The 19535-nt window shown below is 31.7% G+C and overlaps 1 protein-coding gene across 1 annotated transcript in view; it reads right to left on the reverse strand.

Moving 5' to 3' along the window:
- Positions 1–19535, reverse strand: part of LOC145286064 (serine-protein kinase ATM-like) — a 153619-nt gene that overhangs the window by 33776 nt on the left and 100308 nt on the right. Inside the window, exons 45-48 of the mRNA XM_080134737.1 lie at positions 15876–16043; positions 13914–14042; positions 7798–7997; positions 4405–4621 (exon numbers count right to left, since the gene is read on the reverse strand). Coding sequence (XP_079990863.1) covers positions 4405–4621; positions 7798–7997; positions 13914–14042; positions 15876–16043 — 714 coding nt within the window. The remainder of the gene's footprint in view (positions 1–4404; positions 4622–7797; positions 7998–13913; positions 14043–15875; positions 16044–19535) is intronic.

Raw genomic sequence — 19535 nt, forward strand, 5'->3', positions numbered from 1 at the left:
GATACCCCTAGACTAAGGAAAAACCGTAATAGGCATGCATAAAAAGAACTTGATGATCTAAGAAAGAATTTTTTAAAAATCTAACTAAAAATAAGTTATATTTTTTGCCTTGCACGAGTGGATATTTTTACTTTTTTTTAAGCTTTGTCACATTTTTTACACTACTTTTTCAGTAAAAATGTTATATATTTGCTAAAAAACAAAATTAAGCAATGAACTGTATCATATAAGTACAAGATTAAGCAATGAACTGTATCATATAAGTACACTTTTATGCAAGGAAAATTTTCAGAAATTAATGTTTCCCAAGTAATACACAGAAAAATGCTGCAATACCTTAAAAATACAATGTACCTTTAAAAAAAATTAAAAAGAAATTAGAAAAGTTAAAGATGAATTGTAATGCATTTTATGTACAAGAAACGGAAATCTAATACCCGGACTGTTTAAAAATGAATATATTACAAAATTTCTTTGGTATTATTGTAGACTTTTATACCTTCAACTAAATCTGCCTTTCCAAAATTATGATTCCTCATTTTTAGGCAATTTAATATGAACATCCTAAAAAACTTAGCAGAAAGACAAGGAGGGTAAGTTTCATATAAAAATTTAATGTAAAATAATTCTCATTTTCAAGGCCATTCTAGCATTTTAGGGAAATTAACCATTTTTTTCCTCTGGGAAATAAAATCCTGTATTTTTTCATAGAGGGAAGTGCATTTTATTTAAAATTTTATTTTTAGACAATTATATGATGTGTGAGGAGGGGTTTCGTCACTTTGGGTTAGTATGAGGGCTTTGGGCAATTATGTGTTAACACCATGACAGAAAAAGAAAACAATTATTTTTAGAGTGGGGGGGATTAGTTTCCCATATATATATTTAATGCAAAATAATCTACCATTTTGGGGCCATTTTAGGGTTTTTCTATGGTAGATAAATCGTGTATGGATTTAGCTGTTTTTTTTTCAGACATTTATGTTTATATGACAGGAGGCTTGCCACTCAGACTTAGGGTAAATGGTAGGGCTAAGGAAGAGTTTTTGTTTTGGAGTGAGTACCATTTGATGTTAAAGTTAGTGGTAGGGTTAAAGAAGTTTTTCAGAGGAGGAACTTGCCACTCAGACTTAAGGTCAATGGTAAGACATGCTCAAGGGAAGGCATGATTAGAAGGTAGGCTTCTCACTCTGATCTAGATTTAGTGGTAGGGTAATTTTTTACATACTATTTAGTTAAAAAAATATCAACAGAATTTCGAATGCTAACTGCTCAGGCAAGAACGGCTGAGAAATGAAGGATCATTAGACATTATAAATTTATTTGAGAAACTGATTCGCTTTTACTCTTAATTTTAAATTATTTCTTGCTTTTTTTTTTCACCAAAATTTTTAGGATATTTGCTTAAAAAAATAAATAGAATATTATTTATTTTTTAAATTAGCGGCTATAAAGTCATTTTTTGCTACAAGTTTGAAAGTTGAATATATTTGAAAACCAGTATTTCTTGAAGGAGCCGCAAATCACATTAATTGTAAACAAAAATGTATATTCACAAAACTGTTGTCGATTTCAAAGTAAACAGTCAATAACTTCTACTGCAATTGGCTGATAGCTTATAACTGAGCAATCAAGGCAACTTGTTTCCTTTCACTGAGAAAGGGTTGTTAATATTTTATGGATAAGATAATTACAAATGGCTACTACCAAAAAAGAAATCAACTCAAAATTATCATTTTAACGCATAAAAAAATAATAAAATGATTGATTTACTTACTAGCTGGGATATGAAAAATATTTTAAAATATTCAATATTTTTCATTATGTTGAAGTCTTATTTTTAAGACAGCAAAAATATAAACGCATTGACAAGTTTATTTCGTACCCTGATAATAAGTAAGATTGATGCTTTTCCTGATTGGTTTCCAAATTTTATGATGAAGTTCCTCATAGAAACGTGGTACCAAGAGTTTAAAGGCATAAGAAGTTTGTAAAAAAGTTACCAAAATCACTGTTTAATAGTGTTAAGAGTTTATCACTCTATTTGCTCAAAACTCTTTAAATATATCATGTAGATTATTATTTATGTGAAAGGATATTTATTTCCATACAAAATGGTGGTATTTTGAGGACTTAGAGTGCTTTGGTTTTTAAAATATGACTATTTTAGTAGAACTATCTTGAAATCTGTGATTATCCAAAGCATTTTATGGTTCATAGGTATTGCTATTTATATTATGGTGAAAGGAGTTTGTGGAACACCTGTTTTAGCAGTAACAACAACATTGCGAGAGAAACCACCTCTGAAATATTCAATATATATTTGACTGAAATACTTAATACTGATTGGTCAATTCAATCTTGATTGGTTGTCTACATGAGATTTCAACTAATCAAAAAGAGTTTGTTCTAGGGGCCAATCACCTGTTCACATTGCCTATATAAGTAAGTGAGAACCTAAATACTGTTGCCAGGGAGAAACTCAACTTGCCATTAGAACCCTCGTCAATCATAGCACTACTACACAGACTTCTCGCAGGCAAATGAACTCTAACTGTAGCTCCTTGGCTACTAACATCTCAGCAAACAACACAATACTTTCTTTGTCTAGACTTTTTGAACTCTGTCACATAAGACGAAAATAAAACTGATATTTAAATTGTTTTTAAAGTCAAAACGATATAAACGAGGGGCGTGCAATAAGTAATGACCCTGACCCACTTCGCATAGCAGTAGAGCAAGAAAACTTGGCACAGTTATTAGTTTTTCTTACATAGGAACCACCCAGAGTTATGCATTTCTCCCATCGTTTGATGCAGCTCTGAAGACCGTTTTTGTAGAACACCCCAGCTTGGTCCTCCAACCACGACGTGACTTCAGAAATCAAGGCTGCATCATTTGGGAAACGCTTTCCTTTCAAAAACAACTTCATGGTTGGGAACAGGTGAAAGTCAGAGGGTGCAAGGTCAGGAGAGTAGGGAGGATGGGCGAGGATTTCATAATCACATGCCCGTGCTTCTGATCTGGCGACATGCGAGTTGTGAACTGGAGTGTTGTCCTGCAGGAGGAGGGTACCTTTGCTGATCTTGCCCCGCCTCTTGATTTTGATAGCTTTCCTTAATTTCCTCAAAAGTGAAGCATAATAGGCTCCTGTAATTGTGGTACCCTTTGCCAGGAAATCTGTCATCACTACTCCGTCCTGGTTGCCAGCGGAGGGCTGCACCCTTGCCTTCTGTGGAGGTGATGAGTCCAAGTGCTTCCACTGCATTGACTGTGCTTTGGTCTCTGGATTATGGTGATGGACCCAGGTTTCATCCTGTGTAATCAGTCTTTTGAAAAATTTTGACTCATCTTCTTGGTACATCTCCAAATTCATCCTCGAGCACTCAACGCGTTCTCACTTCTGGAATGGTGTGAGCAACCTGAGAATCCATCTGGTAGACACCTTATGCATATGCAAATAGTCATGAATGATAGTTTCCACAGACCCTGTACTAATCTTGACATCTTGGGCTATTTGACGAATAGTAATGCGCCGATCTTCCAAAATGGCAGCCTCAATTGGCGAATAGTAATGCGCCGATCTTCCAAAATGACAGCCTCAACTTGACGGACAGATGCTTCATCAATGGCAGAAGGGGGGGGGGGGAATGACCAGGTCTGGGAGCTGTTTCCACAGACTTCCGGCCATGTTTGAATTCACGATGCCAGCATTTTACAAAATCATATGATGGGGTATTATCACCATAAGTTTCTTTCATTTCATCAAAAGTTTCCTGTGGTGTGCGTCCTTTCAAATACAAAAACCGGATCACTGCTCGACATTCAACAGGCTCCATTTCACACCTGACTCAGTTCAAACACCTGTAAAACAGAAACCACAATTAGTTCAGAGCTGTAATTTGCCACATAACCCGTAGAGATATAAATCATTGCACATGCAAAATTTCAGCTAGATCAGGCAACTAAAAGTGGGTCAGCGCCCTTCGTATTTTTCTCTTTAAATAAATATAAAAAGCTTTTGTCTCAAATGAGCCCTTTTCAAGCAATATCTTTTTGTTTATCATTTTTTTCCCCTTAGAAATGTAAAAATCTTTCTTGGTGGTAGTCTATCAGGATATTAACTGAACAGTTTTAACGTCTTCAAGTGCAAGCACACGGCTCACATGATAATGTAATAATAATAAAGATGGCACTTTTTGAAATATCGTTAATTGGGTATTTAAATTTTTTTGCTCAAATAAGTGATTTCTTTTTGTTTATCATTTTTTCCTTCATATATTATGCATGAGTAGACTTTGTCAAATTATTATCGTTTGCAAGTTAAACTAAAGAAGAAAGGAGTTGATGATTATGATTAAACATTTGCACCAAATTCTTTAATAAAGACAATAAAATACTTACCTGTAGTAAGTAACTAAGCTCATTGGAATCAGCATTCTCAAACCATAGAGAAATTAGCGTAAAAATATGCAGATCATGGCTATCTCCATGACGGAGACATTTGATAAAGTTGATAACAGCTCGTTTGAGAAACTCACTGCGATCCTCATGAGTTGCTGAAACCTCTGCTTCATCGATAGCAGATTGCCGTTCAAGTGTCCTCATGAATCGGGGACAGCTGAAAAAAGAAAAAATATCATGAATAATAATAAAAAAAATAAAGAATTTTTAAACCAGAAAAGACAAAAAATAAAAATACATTGATTATTTTTTAAGATAGGTCACATGATCAAGGGAAAATGCCACAAATTATTTATAAAATAAAACAGAAATAATTGCTGGAATTAATTTAAGTTTTCATCATAAAAGTTAATGACTTATTCCACTTCAAAATACAAAGGATTAGAAACATTTAGATTTTTCAAATAAAACAATTATATGAGTATGTATAAGAATTATACCAAATTATACATCTAAACATAATTATATCAAATTATATAATATAAACATAATTATAACCAATATTAAATGATTATTCTTCTTGGCACAGTCCAAGATTATTTGCAATAATTCAGAGTTTTCCTATATTTCTAGTCTAAAAATAAAATTATCTAAATTGATGAATTAGTTTGGATTATTTAGACTACTGTTTTCATCTTGGATGTTATTCTTATATCCAAGAACAGTATAGAATTCTGAAGAATGCAAATTAGTATTCCATTTATACCTTATTGGCCTATTGGAATTTCTTTATTTGCTTCATTTCTTCTGCAGCAAAGTTTCAACAACTAATGTGTATTTAATACACAATACAAAACCATTTGGAGAAAAAAGGTATGTTAAGTCATTCAGTTTCCATATCAGAGAATTTATGAGTGAAATGGAAATGGACTCTAATCACATCCATTAATTGTTTTCCCAAACTCCATCCTGGCAATTAAAATAAACAATTTTTATACTTGATTTGACAAAATTCTCCAGAACAGAAATAAAAGATCACTATTCCAACTACATATACATAAATGAATCTAAAAACCAAATGGAAAGTGTGTACGAGCCTTTTTCAAGTCTCACACAAAACACACATTCATATTTCAAGCTGTCATATACATACGCGCACACAAACATACGCGCCCACGTCCACACATGTACACATATTCACGTTCGCGTACATACACTCACATTCACGTATATATACACACACGCTTACGTATACACATGACTCACACACGCGAACACGAACACACACATGGACGACGTCACTTCCGCTTTCTAAGGAAATACACATGCGCAAAAGACACTCCAGAAGCGAGTATAAAACATGGAGACAAGTTGTTTCTAACTCTCTTCAGGACCAACTCTCAACGAGAGAGGTTGGGCTAACAAGCCGCCGCCGTTTCGGCGCACGCGCACCTCACGCCCACTTCCTACTATGTATGGGGCACGAGCTAATGACTGTATGTATACATTCTCCCTCTTTCTCTCTCATCTACTACTGGCCACTAAGAACACCTTCGCGTAGCTGACTACTAACTGATGACAACTCTAATATCCTCTTCCTTGCCTACACGCTGGATTCTCATTTCCACTACAACACTCACTTCAATTCCCACACGCGAACAAACAATAATGACCCAAACTTGAGATGAAAACACATTTCCTTTTCTTGCTACCACACCAGTCCTGCAACGGACATTGGTTACATACGCACGGACATGTTATAACTAAAATGTTCATTTCTTTCAACAGCAAATAAACGACGTTTATCTTATCCATTACTTGAGTCTTTGTTTCCTTCAATTCCCATTCGTTTCATTATTCTTTTGTAACGGGATTGGGGTATTTATATATCCTAGTCCCCTACAAGTGCTTCCATCTGTGGCACCAATGAATACAGAGAGACTGTCAAAGACTGCATCACTTTACACTTTCGAGATACCAGATATTATTTTGACAGTGAACATAATCAAAAAGGTCAAGCAATTCATGTATGATAGATTCAAGATACTCGCTTCACAGAGGCTGTTCTTGGCCTTCGAGCCAGGAGTGGAAAAGGAAGTAATCAGTTTTGGTCAATGTGGGGGAAACTCTTCATATCAGACAATTGCTAATTTTGGACCCTGCCAGAGTGCCCCCTTGGCAGAGCTGGTTTTTCCTCCCCACACTAAAAAACGGCCTTGTGTCTAATTTGCTCAGTGGGGAAGCAAATAAATAAATAGCCTCTGTAACATGAAAGCAATTATCTTCTGTCGGATACCAAATTCTATTATCTAACCCAAAATGTCATATACAGATCTAAAACCAAAAATCTATCTATTTAAATGTATGTATGTATGTTTGTATGCCTGCCTAAAACTTTCGATAGATGTGACGGACTTTCACAAGATCAGTATTGTTTTGAAGCTCAATCCTTCAGATGACAAATATAAAAAAATTGGCTAAAAACATTAATTCCTTCACCCTCAACTGGGCACTCTTCTACAGAGAGGGGTCACCTTTTTCACCAATATTTTCGAAAGTCATTCCTTCTTTTCGATTGACTAGCCTTAATTTAAATCTTTGCCACTTCCAGTTTGGCGATGGGCACAACAGCAACGGCGTCAAGTTTTTTTATGTTCTTTTCCTCCTTTGCAATACGGGTTTGAGCCTGGTGTCCTACTACCATTTTTTCTTTTTTTGCTTAACACACACCTCCAAACATTCGGGCAATGCCGAGCACCCAGACTAGTATAACAAATAAATGGCAAACTCTTTGGAGTAGCTGCACAAGCAACAAACTGAAAGAAATTTAACCAATGATAAATACCAGCTATAGACAAATGAGAAATGCTGAAACTTTACACATATATTTCAATGAAATTCATTTCAGATGTTACTAAGTAAATAACCTGAAGGATCTTTTTGAGCATGTTAGTCTAAATGACATTTATTTCCAAGTTAATAATAATTAACAGATTAAGGTAATGGTAATGTTTAAATTTTTAATTACAATGACTGCTGTACTAGATGAGATTCACAAAAGTTTAATAATAATTTAATTTATAATATTTGATACAGCGTTGCATTATAGATTGTATAGCATAATAGTCATCATATTACACTACTTATGATGTCACAAATTTGAATCTTGATAAAATATCATGGTCAATTATAAAAATCTATTTAACTTTGTATAATACAAGTAACTGTAATGGTTTTTTCTTTTTTATTGAGAATTCACATTGAGAAATTTATTGAAAACTTTTGTTATTAAAAAGAATATTATTTTCACTCCACTTCAAGACAGAAATATTTTTTATAACACTAGAATCCTACAAACTTTTAACTCTTAATAAACGAAAATGATGTACAAACTCTTTTTCATTTAGACTTTTCAGTTCTTGAACCTCGTGCTGGGCTTTCATCATGAGTTCCTTTTTAGCTTCAAATGTGGTTGATTCCATGTATTTACTTATGTTTATATACTGAGTGTGCGAATAACAGGCCAGAGAGAGAAAAGCATCTAGTGGTACAGAACCGCTTTGAGAAGCTGAAGTTTGAAGCAGTGACACAGCCTGGAAGAAAGAAAAAAAAAACCACACAATTATGATTCAACTTACAATTCTAAATTATACTTGATTTTGTAAAATGTTTTGCTTCCTTTTTCATATTACAACACCAGATGATTAATGAATTGAAAATAGTGAGTGACCTCTCAGGTCAGTTACATAAAAATTCAGTGAAATGATTGTTGAAATTATGTATTGTATGCTTATTTAAGCATCCCCTACCCCTAAAAACATGACAGTTGACAGAGAATAGGTAGAAGACAGTTCTGCATCAAGAGTGGGGATACATTCACTAAGCATGAGAAGTGACAAAATAACACTTTCTGTTAGTGAAATGCTATGTTATAAAATGTTATGAAAACTTGTTTAAATAAAATAAAAAGAATGCATTATCATAACAAACTTTCGTCTTCATTCGCAAAAGCATAAAAAAAAAATGAGATTAAGCAATAATAAAAATTACTAGCATTTCAGCCCGGCGTTGCCTGGGTGTTTGGAGGTGTGTATGAGCAAAAACGTAGTAGTAGGAAGGCAGGCTCGAACCCGTACCGTGAAGGAGGAAAAGAACGGGAAAAAACATGACGTCTTTGCTGTTACGACCACCGCCAAACCAGAAGTGACAGGTTTAAATTAAGGCTAGACAAATGAAAGGAGAGGATAACTTTCAAAAAGATTGGAAAAAAAAAGCGACCCCCCCCCACCTCACTGTAGAAAAATGCTCAGTTTAAGGTGAAGATGTTAATGTTTTTAGCAAATTTTTCAATATTTGTCGTCTGAAAGGTCGAACTTCAAAACGATACTGATCTTAGTAAAATCCGCCGCTTCTGTCGAAAGTTTTAGGCAGACATGCAAACATACATACATTTATATATTGGTAACTAAAACTTTTCGACCCAAACTGATTAAAAAGCTTACCCTATCTCTGAATACTCTTTATGTAAAATTTCAAATGTTTAGACCAGAAATTGTGTGAGTAATTTGGTAGAGACCACAGAGGTCAATTTTTTTTTTAACTTTGACCCCTATTATGACTTCTTAAAATTTATTGTTTTGAGCTTAAATTAAGTTAAGTTAGATCCATGTCTAAGGAACCTATATCTAAAATTTCAATTGTTTGTACCCAAAATTGGCGGAGGAGTTTGGTAGAGTTTTCAAAGGTCAAATTGTTGAACTTTGACCCCTTAACAGCCAAATTTCTGGCTGAAAACCGATTACAAAAATTTTCCCAAATCTCAGTACCCTGTATATCAAATTTCGAGTCTGTAGACTTAAAATTGACAGAGTTATTGCATAGGGAAATGTAGACACACAGATACACAGACACGTTCACTTTTATAGATATAGATAGATTTTTACTTACTGTAATTTACCTACTGTTGATTTCATACACAAGGTATATTCTCACTTCTTTCAAAGTTTTTTTTTAAATTCAGCATAGCTAAACTTTTATTCTTATTTTCATTAAATTTACTAATTCTTTTTTTTCCTTCTTAATGATATTTTTAAATATTCCATCATTATTTTATTTTCTTCTTCAACTGACCAAGAATGTGTTACCCCATTTCAGAAAAGTGTATAGTCATGTTTCATTAAAAAAATTAACAAATTTATAGTTGTACAACAATTACTTTCTTCCTCGTTTCAGTGGGACGTTAGAAACAATTTTTATTTCATATTGTACAAAACTTATTTTTTTTAAATTTCAATCATTCTATTCTAACTTCCTCAGTCACAGCTGGGGCACCGGCTCTGTGTCTGAGCAAAATATAAAAGAATTAGTTAACTTAAAAAAACAATCATAAATATCACTTATGAATAGAATTAACAAAAAAGGATCCTTCGTAAGTAATTTCTGCAACTTAAATAAAAATTACAGTGCTTGAATGAAATTTACAGTAAATCTTTACTAGCAGACAGTCTAAAACAACCCAAAACTTGAAATTCTATTTTTTTGGATTATGTATAAACAGACTAAAAAATATGAGTAAAAGGGAAATAAGAAAAAATATTAAATATTTTATCTTTTAAGGTGGCGGATCAATTGCTTAAATTTAATGAGTAATGAATATCCACTATTTACCCAGTTAGGGATGGATCAACATACGAGGGATGTGCAATAAGTAATGGGCATGACCCACTTTCAGTTGTCTGATCTAGCTGAAATTTTGCATCTGCAATGATTTATATCTCTACGGGTTATGTGGCAAATTACAGCTCTGAACTAATTGTGGTTTCTGTTTTACAGGTGTTTGAACCGAGTCAGGTGTGAAATGGAGCCTGTTGAATGTTGAGCAGTGATCCGGTTTTTGTATTTGAAAGGATGCACACCACAGGAGACTTTTGATGAAAAGAAAGAAACTTATGGTGATAATACCCCATCATATGACCTTGTAAAACGCTGGCATTGTGAATTCAAACATGGTCGAAGCTCCCAGACCTGCCCCCCCTCCCTTCTGCCATTGATGAGGTATCTGTCCGTCAAGTTGACGCTGCCATTTTGGAAGATCGGCGCATTACTATTCGTCAAATAGCCCAAGATGTCAAGATTAGTACAGGGTCTGTGGAAAATATTATTCTCGACCATTTGCATATGCATAAGGTGTCTGCCAGATGGATTCCCAGGTTGCTCACACCATTCCAGAAGCGAGAACGTGTTGAGTGCTCGAGGATGAATTTGGAGATGTGCCAAGAAGATGAGTCAAAGTTTTTCAAAAGACTGATTACACAGGATGAAACCTGGGTCCATCACCATAATCCAGAGACCAAAGCACAGCCAATGCAGTGGAAGCACTTGGACTCACCACCTCCAAAGAAGGCAAGGGTGCAGTCCTCTGCTGGCAAGGTCATGCTCACAGTCTTCTGGGACCAGGACGAAGTAGTGATGACAGATTTCCTGGCAAAGGGTACCACGATTACAGGAGACTATTATGCTTCACTTTTGAGGAAATTAAGGGAAGCTATCAAAATCAAGAGGCGGGGCAAGATCAGCAAAGGTATCCTCCTCCTGCAGGACAACGCTCCAGTCCACAACTCGCATGTCGCCAGATCAGAAGCACGGGCATGTGGTTATGAAATCCTACCCCATCCTCCCTACTCTCCTGACCTTGCACCCTCTGACTTTCACCTCTTCCCAGCGATGAAGTTGTTTTTGAAAGGAAAGCGCTTCCCAGATAATGCAGCTTTGATTTCTGAAGTCACGTCGTAGTTGGTGGACCAACCTGTGGTGTTCTACAAAAATGGTCTTCAGAGCTGCATCAAACGATGGGAGAAATGCATAACTCTGGGTGGTTCCTAGGTAGAGAAAGACTAATAACTGTGCCAAGTTTTGTTGCTCTACTGCTACGGGAAGTGAGTCAGGGGCATTACTTATTGCACGCCCCTCGTATGTAAGCAAATGGTTTTTCAATTTTTTGAACAGGAAAATTGTATTTGAAACATTTTCTTTTTACTGATGCAAATTATATTTTTCTATTTTGAATAGAAAGAGGAGAGCGAGGGAATTTTACTTTTTAATTTTATTTTTTTTTATATTTTAGTTTAATTGAGATGAAGGTTATGAAATTAGCAAAAAATGATGTATGAAGTCTTAGGTAATTCATAATTGTAGTCTGAGTATCACCCACACTAAGGATTGAACTTTTAACTTCCAGAAGAGTGTCACTTAGAACTGAATTTTATTAACCATGGATTCTTGTGGACAATTCTCATATGCATTTTAGGACCCTTGAACCTATTCTTGTTTTTAGATGTACAATCTTATTATTTCACTACTTATTACAGCAGTGTAAAAATATATTTTACATGAATTTATTGTTTGACAGGATACTCAAATATATATATATATATATATATATACACAGAGCCATACCTTACTTTTTAATATCTCCATGTATTATGCCTATTCAATGTTCTTCTAACATTACTTTTAGTGAATAACATGTATGTTTGATATTTTTTTCAACATTTAATAGAATCTTAAACACAGTTCTTAGTCATGATTTCCTCTGTAGTGGGTTTGACTTGAACAAGATACTCTCAGAGAGCTGAGTCACTCCTGAATATGGACCTGATATCACATGGATTAAATATTCTTTGAATTTTTTTCCAACCCACCTTCTTTATTATTCATATTATATTTACAAAAATATAAATAAATAAATATTAATCATATGAAATAGGTAGATCATTAAATAACATAAAACACTGGATGCACTTGAAAAGAAAAATATGAAGAAAGAAATTAAAATAAAGAACTAAGGATTAAAAGAAATAAAAAAGCTTTTAACGCAAACAAAATATCACATATGAATAAAAATCGTAAACATGCTTATCACCTATTTATACAAATTTTTACATTTGTTCATATTAATGTTTAATGATAAATTATGAAAACACTGATAATTTAAACACATATGTTATGGACAATTTAGACATTTAGATAAATTAAGGGTAAACAAACATTTTCTTTCAAATAATCCTTCCTTGGAATAATATGATTGTCAAATACAAAATATATATATATATGAAAATCAACAGAAATAAAAATAAATTAATATTAAATTGTACTGTAGTTTTCTAGCCAGATGATTGAACCTGAAGGCATTAATGAAATCCTGTTTAAGAAAAATTATCAATATTTTTGAAAATTTTGTATATCAAGAGTATGCATTTGAAAAAGACAGAAGCAATTGTATGCCAATAAAACTTTTTGATGACTATGTGGAAATTTTCTCCCTTCATCAACTAAAGTTTATATAAGATTAAAATTAATTAAAAGCTTTAGTAATACACTATAAAGTGATAATGTAAACCTTTGTTGTTAATGAAAAAATTATATATATATGTATGGAATAATATTTCTATAATTTTCATCATATATCCTTTGGAACAAATTCAATTTGATTTTTAACTGGTAAAACTAGCTGCCAAGTGGTCAAAATTAGAACTTGGCAGACATAATTTGATTAAATATACATTTATACATTTAAATTAATTTTTCAAGTTTTGATATCACTATGGATTTAACTTAGATAGTTACGAATAATACTTGAAAGCTATATGCTTTGGTTTTGATTCTAGCTGATTATATTCAAATAATATATATTTATTTTTAAAATTTTTTAATCACTACTATATATTGGGTACAATATAATCATCAATAGAGAATTGGCTCTATTTTATTTATTTTATATAATAAATATGTAATCTGCATAAATTAAAATATCATATTGAAGCATATTTTACGACCGAGCAATGCCAGGCAGCGTGCTAGTATATATATATATATATATATATAAAAGTGACTGTGTGTGTGTGTGTGTGTGTGTGTGTGTGTGTGTGCGTGTGCAGAACAGTCTCTAACAAGCTACTCTGTCAATTTTTGATCTACAAACTTGAAACGATATATAGGGGATTCAGCTCTGTGGAACAAATTCGATTCGGATTTTAGCCAGTAAATAAACATGTATCTTCTACGCATGTACAAATATACATTTATTTTGTTTTTAAATCATTGCTATAAATTAGGTACAATATAATAATCAATAGAGAATTGGCTCTTTAATAATAAATACGAAATCTGCATAAATTAAAATATATTTAAGCATATTTTATGACAGGGTAATGCTGGACTACTTTCTAGTAAATATATATATATATATATATATATATATATATATATATATATATATATATAAATGACATCTAAAAGAAACATGATACATTACAGCAGTAGTACAAGTTAACTCAGTGGCAGAGCTTCAGACTTTGGGGTCCTGGTTTTGTATCTCGCTAATGAATCGCAAACGACAAAACACTTGTTGCTGGATAATTAAATTTTAAAATTTGCAAGTAAGAGAACCAAGCATTCTTAATGTGTTGTACATAAACCAAAATCAGATGAAAAATATATATTTTTTTTACCTTTTCCAAATAGGATTCAATGATAATTCGTGGGTTTTCAGAACGTGTTTCAGCCAACCAATTGCCGTACGTATTCAAAGTCATAGAATACAGGCCTGCAATGTTATCGCTCTCCCCATTTGAATATTTCTATAAAAAAATAATTAAAAAAAATAACTGATGAAGAAAAAATTGGGGTCAATTTTAAGTTTGAAAGCAAAGATTTCATATTTTCATATTTAAAAGGGTTTGACATTATTTTCTCTTCTTGTTTAATACATGTGAAAAGATTTTCTTATGAACTATAAATTATTAAAAGATTTTCTTATGAACAATAAATTATTAAAAGATTTTCTTATGAACAATAAATTATTAAAAGATTTTCTTATGAACTATAAATTATTAAAAGATTTTCTTATGAACTATAAATTATTAAAAGATTTTCTTATGAACTATAAATTATTAAAAGATTTTCTTATGAACTATAAATTATTAAAAGATTTTCTTATGAACTATAAATTATTAAAAGATTTTCTTATGAACTATAAATTATTAAAAGATTTTCTTATGAACTATAAATTATTAAAAGATTTTCTTATGAACAATAAATTATTAAAAGATTTTCTTATGAACAATAAATTATTAAAAGATTTTCTTATGAACAATAAATTATTAAAAGATTTTCTTATGAACTATAAATTATTAAAAGATTCTCTTATGAACTATAAATTATTAAAAGATTTTCTTATGAGTTATAAATTATTAAAAGATTTTCTTATGAACTATAAATTATTATAAGATTTTCTTATGAACAATAAATTATTAAAAGATTTTCTTATGAACAATAAATTATTATAAGATTTTCTTATGAACTATAAATTATTATAAGATTTTCTTATGAACAATAAATTATTAAAAGATTTTCTTATGAACTATAAATTATTATAAGATTTTCTTATGAAAAATAAATTATAAGATTTTCTTATGAACTATAAATTATAAGATTTTCTTATGAACTATAAATTATAAGATTTTCTTATGAACTATAAATTATAAGATTTTCTTATGAACTATAAATTATTATAAGATTGTCTATGAACAATATTGCAGCTAAAAATTATACACATTGACATCTTGGAAACTTTTCTAAGTTTCTTTTTGACTGTGTTTTAAAAATATATACAAAAATGAAAATCATCTGTCACTCAGTAATAAAGACCAATGTGTATTTATTTGTATATATATATTAATAGAGTGATACAAGGTGAATTAAACAGAAGTGAAAACTTCTGTATGTTCTTTTTTTGATCCAATCTTTCCAGTTGGTGGCACCAGCAATTTCCAGTGTAACGAGCAACTTGCTCTAATTACAAGCATTTTCAACTTGCATGAGTCATTCCTATTTACACTGGAACATAACATCAGATTGCTGGTGCACTAACAGGAAAAGCGTCACTTGTATTTTAATTAAATTTGCATTAATAAAAAATTGTACTAAATATATATCCATCCAGTCATACAAAATTTAACAAGTAAAAAAACTGTCATGCAAAACCATTTTCAGTGTTTAGGAAAAAGAGAGAAAGCAAATAGCAACTATGATCTCCAACCTCTCTATCATACAAAATTAATTTGGAAAGAAACCTTTCACTCTATTTCCATAATGAGACAGTGTCTTTCCCTTTTTTGTTTCTATACTGATTGATAGTCCTTTTTTTTCTTATTTTTCATGTTTTGTTTGAGATGTTTTCTTTTTTTTTCTTTTTAATTTTTACTGACAGACATTATTTTATATGAAAGTGTGAACGCTAGCAAAACGTAATTTTTTCCTGGCATTTTTAAAAGCTGATGTACACTCATATCTTCATGACTATATACAATCAGTGAAATAAAAGTTAATTTCAGAATAAATATCTTAAATGCATTAAAAACCACTGAAATGGTTCACAGGAAAAATCAAATATGAGAATAAAATAGCTTCACCATTTCTAGTTGTTTGATAAGTGTTTTCATGAGATGTTTGGCCACAGTGTGCTCCCCTTGTTCCCAAAATAACAGGGATTCTTCCATATCTATCTGCAGTGATATAGATTCATCCATTTTGTACTCATCATTAAGCCTCTTTAATAAATACAAAGATCGCTCGGCAACCTGAAAACAAGAAAAGAACATGATGTATTCAATATAAATAAATAATTAAACACTTGACAAAATATAAACATTAGATTTAAATTTACAACTTCATGCAAACATTTACTTTGTTGCTGTACTATTATTCCGAATATGTTTTTCAACTCCCAAATTTAAAAAACCTATATACAGAACATCAAAATGTTTCATCGGATGTTCTACTTCCTTAGCAAGCTGAGAGCAGGCTCAAAATGTTTTAAAAATTTTCAAATAATTTTGGAATAATAAGCACTAAATAAATAATTCATAGAAGAGTCTTGTATGAACACTCAGCAATGTTTGCAACATCTTTGACAAAGTTGCCGTGTGCATCAATGCAGCATGACTTAAATGGTCCACCACCACCAGCATCCTCTGTGACCAAAAGATCAGTGACCATCTAAAGTTGAAGATCTAGCGGATTGTTATGAGACCCGTTGCTTTGTACAATTCTTAGTCCTTACTGACAACGAGGAAGGTGGAACAGAGATTTGTTGCTATGAAAACTAATATGCTCCGCTGGATGTTTGTAATTACATTTCTTGACCATGTCTGCAATGAGGATATCTGAAGGTGCTATGTCATCATACTGATTGAAGGAAAGATGAGGGAATGGTGGCTCAGAGTGTTTAAACATGCTGATGGCCAACAGCAGCACGTTTGCAAAATTTGTCTTTGCATTAGAAGTCGTCAGGGAGCGAGTGAGAAGAAATCTGATGGTGAGATGGATAGACACCCTACACAAAGATCTTTGTAATAGCAGTCTTCACTCAGATCAGGCTTGTTAGCATAAAAATCCACCATTGTGTACCTTGTCATAGCTCAGGATTAGCGCATAAGAAAAAGAAGAGCACTAAATATCTACTCTTTAACCTCAAATCATCCAGTTGAATAAAATAGTAGGCAATTTCACATTTACTCAAGTAAAAAACATCATATCTTGACTTTGGTAGATTCTCAAAATTCAAAATGCATTTCTGAGAGGAAGTTTTGCAGAATATAGCTCAATCGAAGAAGCTGCTTTGAACCTCTATCACAGACGTTGAACATGGAGTATGCAGCCTTCTGTATCTTTTGAGAACATATTTGATCCTGGCAATCAGGTTGTTATTAATATTGTGGGCAGTATGGTTGGTGTCTTTCTTAGTCTCAGTGGGGTTGTAATCAGGCTAATAGAGGAGCGGGGTAGATGCTGGAACTGGTAGAACCATGGAAGTTCTTAGACAACTGCTTCTGAGTTTTGTTGGCACATGTATGGCCTTCCTCAACAACCACCTTTTCCAAAATATTTGACAACAGAACACAGCAACGCGATATAGTTTTCTGAATAGCGTCCAGATCTCTTTTTTGAAGATGTGAGGCAGCATGGCATGGAATTCACTAGAAATACATTCAACGATCATCAGTTTGGTATTCATAATGTCTGTGACTTAGTATTAACTGTAGACTAATCACCTGTTCAACTTATCTAGAGAAGAATCAGAGATGATCTAGTTTTGACAAAAGTGGATGTTAATTGAAACAAATTCACTTTTACTTAACGATAACATGACAAGTGGGTGTACATTGAAGACTAGATATAAACAAGAAAAAAAGAGAAATTCTCTTTGCAGTTCAAACAGCATTTCATATAAAGGCCACATATGCATGAAGTGTCATCAAAGTACATAGAAATGAGTACAAAATGAAAAAGGCTCAGTTTTCATAAAGTTTCATGTTCAAACAATTGTTTTTTATTAGGCACATTTTTTCATAAAGGTCCAAAATATTAACATTTACATACTTTAATGTTTTACAAAGGATAATTTTTTAAATTTCTTAAATGTAGAAAAATAAATCAGGTTTAATCTAGAAACACATTATATCTCTACATACATATTATGGTTATATATTTCTATGTATAGGATTCAGTTCTAAACTAATTAACAGATCATTATGAATTTTGAAAGAGTTGCAAAACATAAGGTGGGTAATGTGAGTTATGTTTAGTTTTTAGCAAATGGGGTAAAGAGGTGGTGGAAGCCTTTTGTGTAAATTTAAAATGCCTCCAATTTTTGTGAAAGTTGACAAATGAGTATTAAACATCAATCAATAAATATTCCTCAACTTTCAGTTTCTTTGGAGTATTTTAAAGGATCTGTAGAGGAGGAGAGGGTAATAGATTTGTATTAAATTTGATCCATAGGCATTAAACACTAATTAAGACTTCCTGTATTTTTATTTAGTGTAAACTTAAGCCTTAAATTTTAGATAATTAAAAAATCATGTAACGATTTTGATTAAAATTAGAATAAGGATTCTAGACATCCAATTTAGTAACATTATATCTCAATTTAATATTCATAAAAGTGGTACAAAACTGTTCTGTTTGGGGAATTTATTTTAATCATCTTTAGACATGCATTCTTTTAGTGTTTATATATAACATATTTTGGTGCTTGTTTGGAATTACACTTGATTAAAAAAACAAAAATACTAAAAAACTTTTATGATATACATACCGATCATGGAACAAAGATGCCATATTCCAAAAATCATGTAATTGATCAAATAGTTTGTTTTTTTTTATTAAGAAAATCAAAATTTCCAAAATTTAGTGATTAATAAGTTTTAATTATTTTGAATACAAACAAAATCTCTGTAGTCAAATTGAATTGTTCTCACGTTTGAATTTTGGCAAAATTTAAAACCATATGGCCGTTCCTGGCCTCCTCTTGCTTCCTCATAAAATTTTTGGAATATGACATCTTTGTTCCATGATGAGTACATACATCATAAAGATTTTTATGTATTTTTATTATTAACTAAGTGTAATTCTAAATAAATGCCCATTTTTTTTACCTAATCTTTATTAAAATTTGCTTTACATGCAATATTTATAATTAATTGAATCACTAATATTTTTTAAAAAATTTTTTCTCATGTAATAATTTATAAAATATAATAAGAAAAGCATTAGCACTAATTAATGAAAATCAACTTAAGATTGAAACTAAGTATTGACTACAATATGGTAACAATAAAAATACATTTAGCAAAGATATATACCTCATACTTGCTAGCTTTTCTAGCAGCTTTGATCAATTTAGTGATTAATAAGTTTTAATTATTTTGAATACAAACAAAATCTCTGTAGTCAAATTGAATTGTTCTCACGTTTGAATTTTGGCAAAATTTAAAACCATATGGCCGTTCCTGGCCTCCTCTTGCTTCCTCATAAAATTTTTGGAATATGACATCTTTGTTCCATGATGAGTACATACATCATAAAGATTTTTATGTATTTTTATTATTAACTAAGTGTAATTCTAAATAAATGCCCATTTTTTTTACCTAATCTTTATTAAAATTTGCTTTACATGCAATATTTATAATTAATTGAATCACTAATATTTTTTAAAAAAATTTTTCTCATGTAATAATTTATAAAATATAATAAGAAAAGCATTAGCACTAATTAATGAAAATCAACTT

This window comes from Euprymna scolopes, chromosome 10 (genome assembly GCF_053919585.1).
Source record: "Euprymna scolopes isolate OS-2025 chromosome 10, ASM5391958v1, whole genome shotgun sequence".
Lineage (NCBI taxonomy): Eukaryota > Metazoa > Mollusca > Cephalopoda > Sepiida > Sepiolidae > Euprymna > Euprymna scolopes.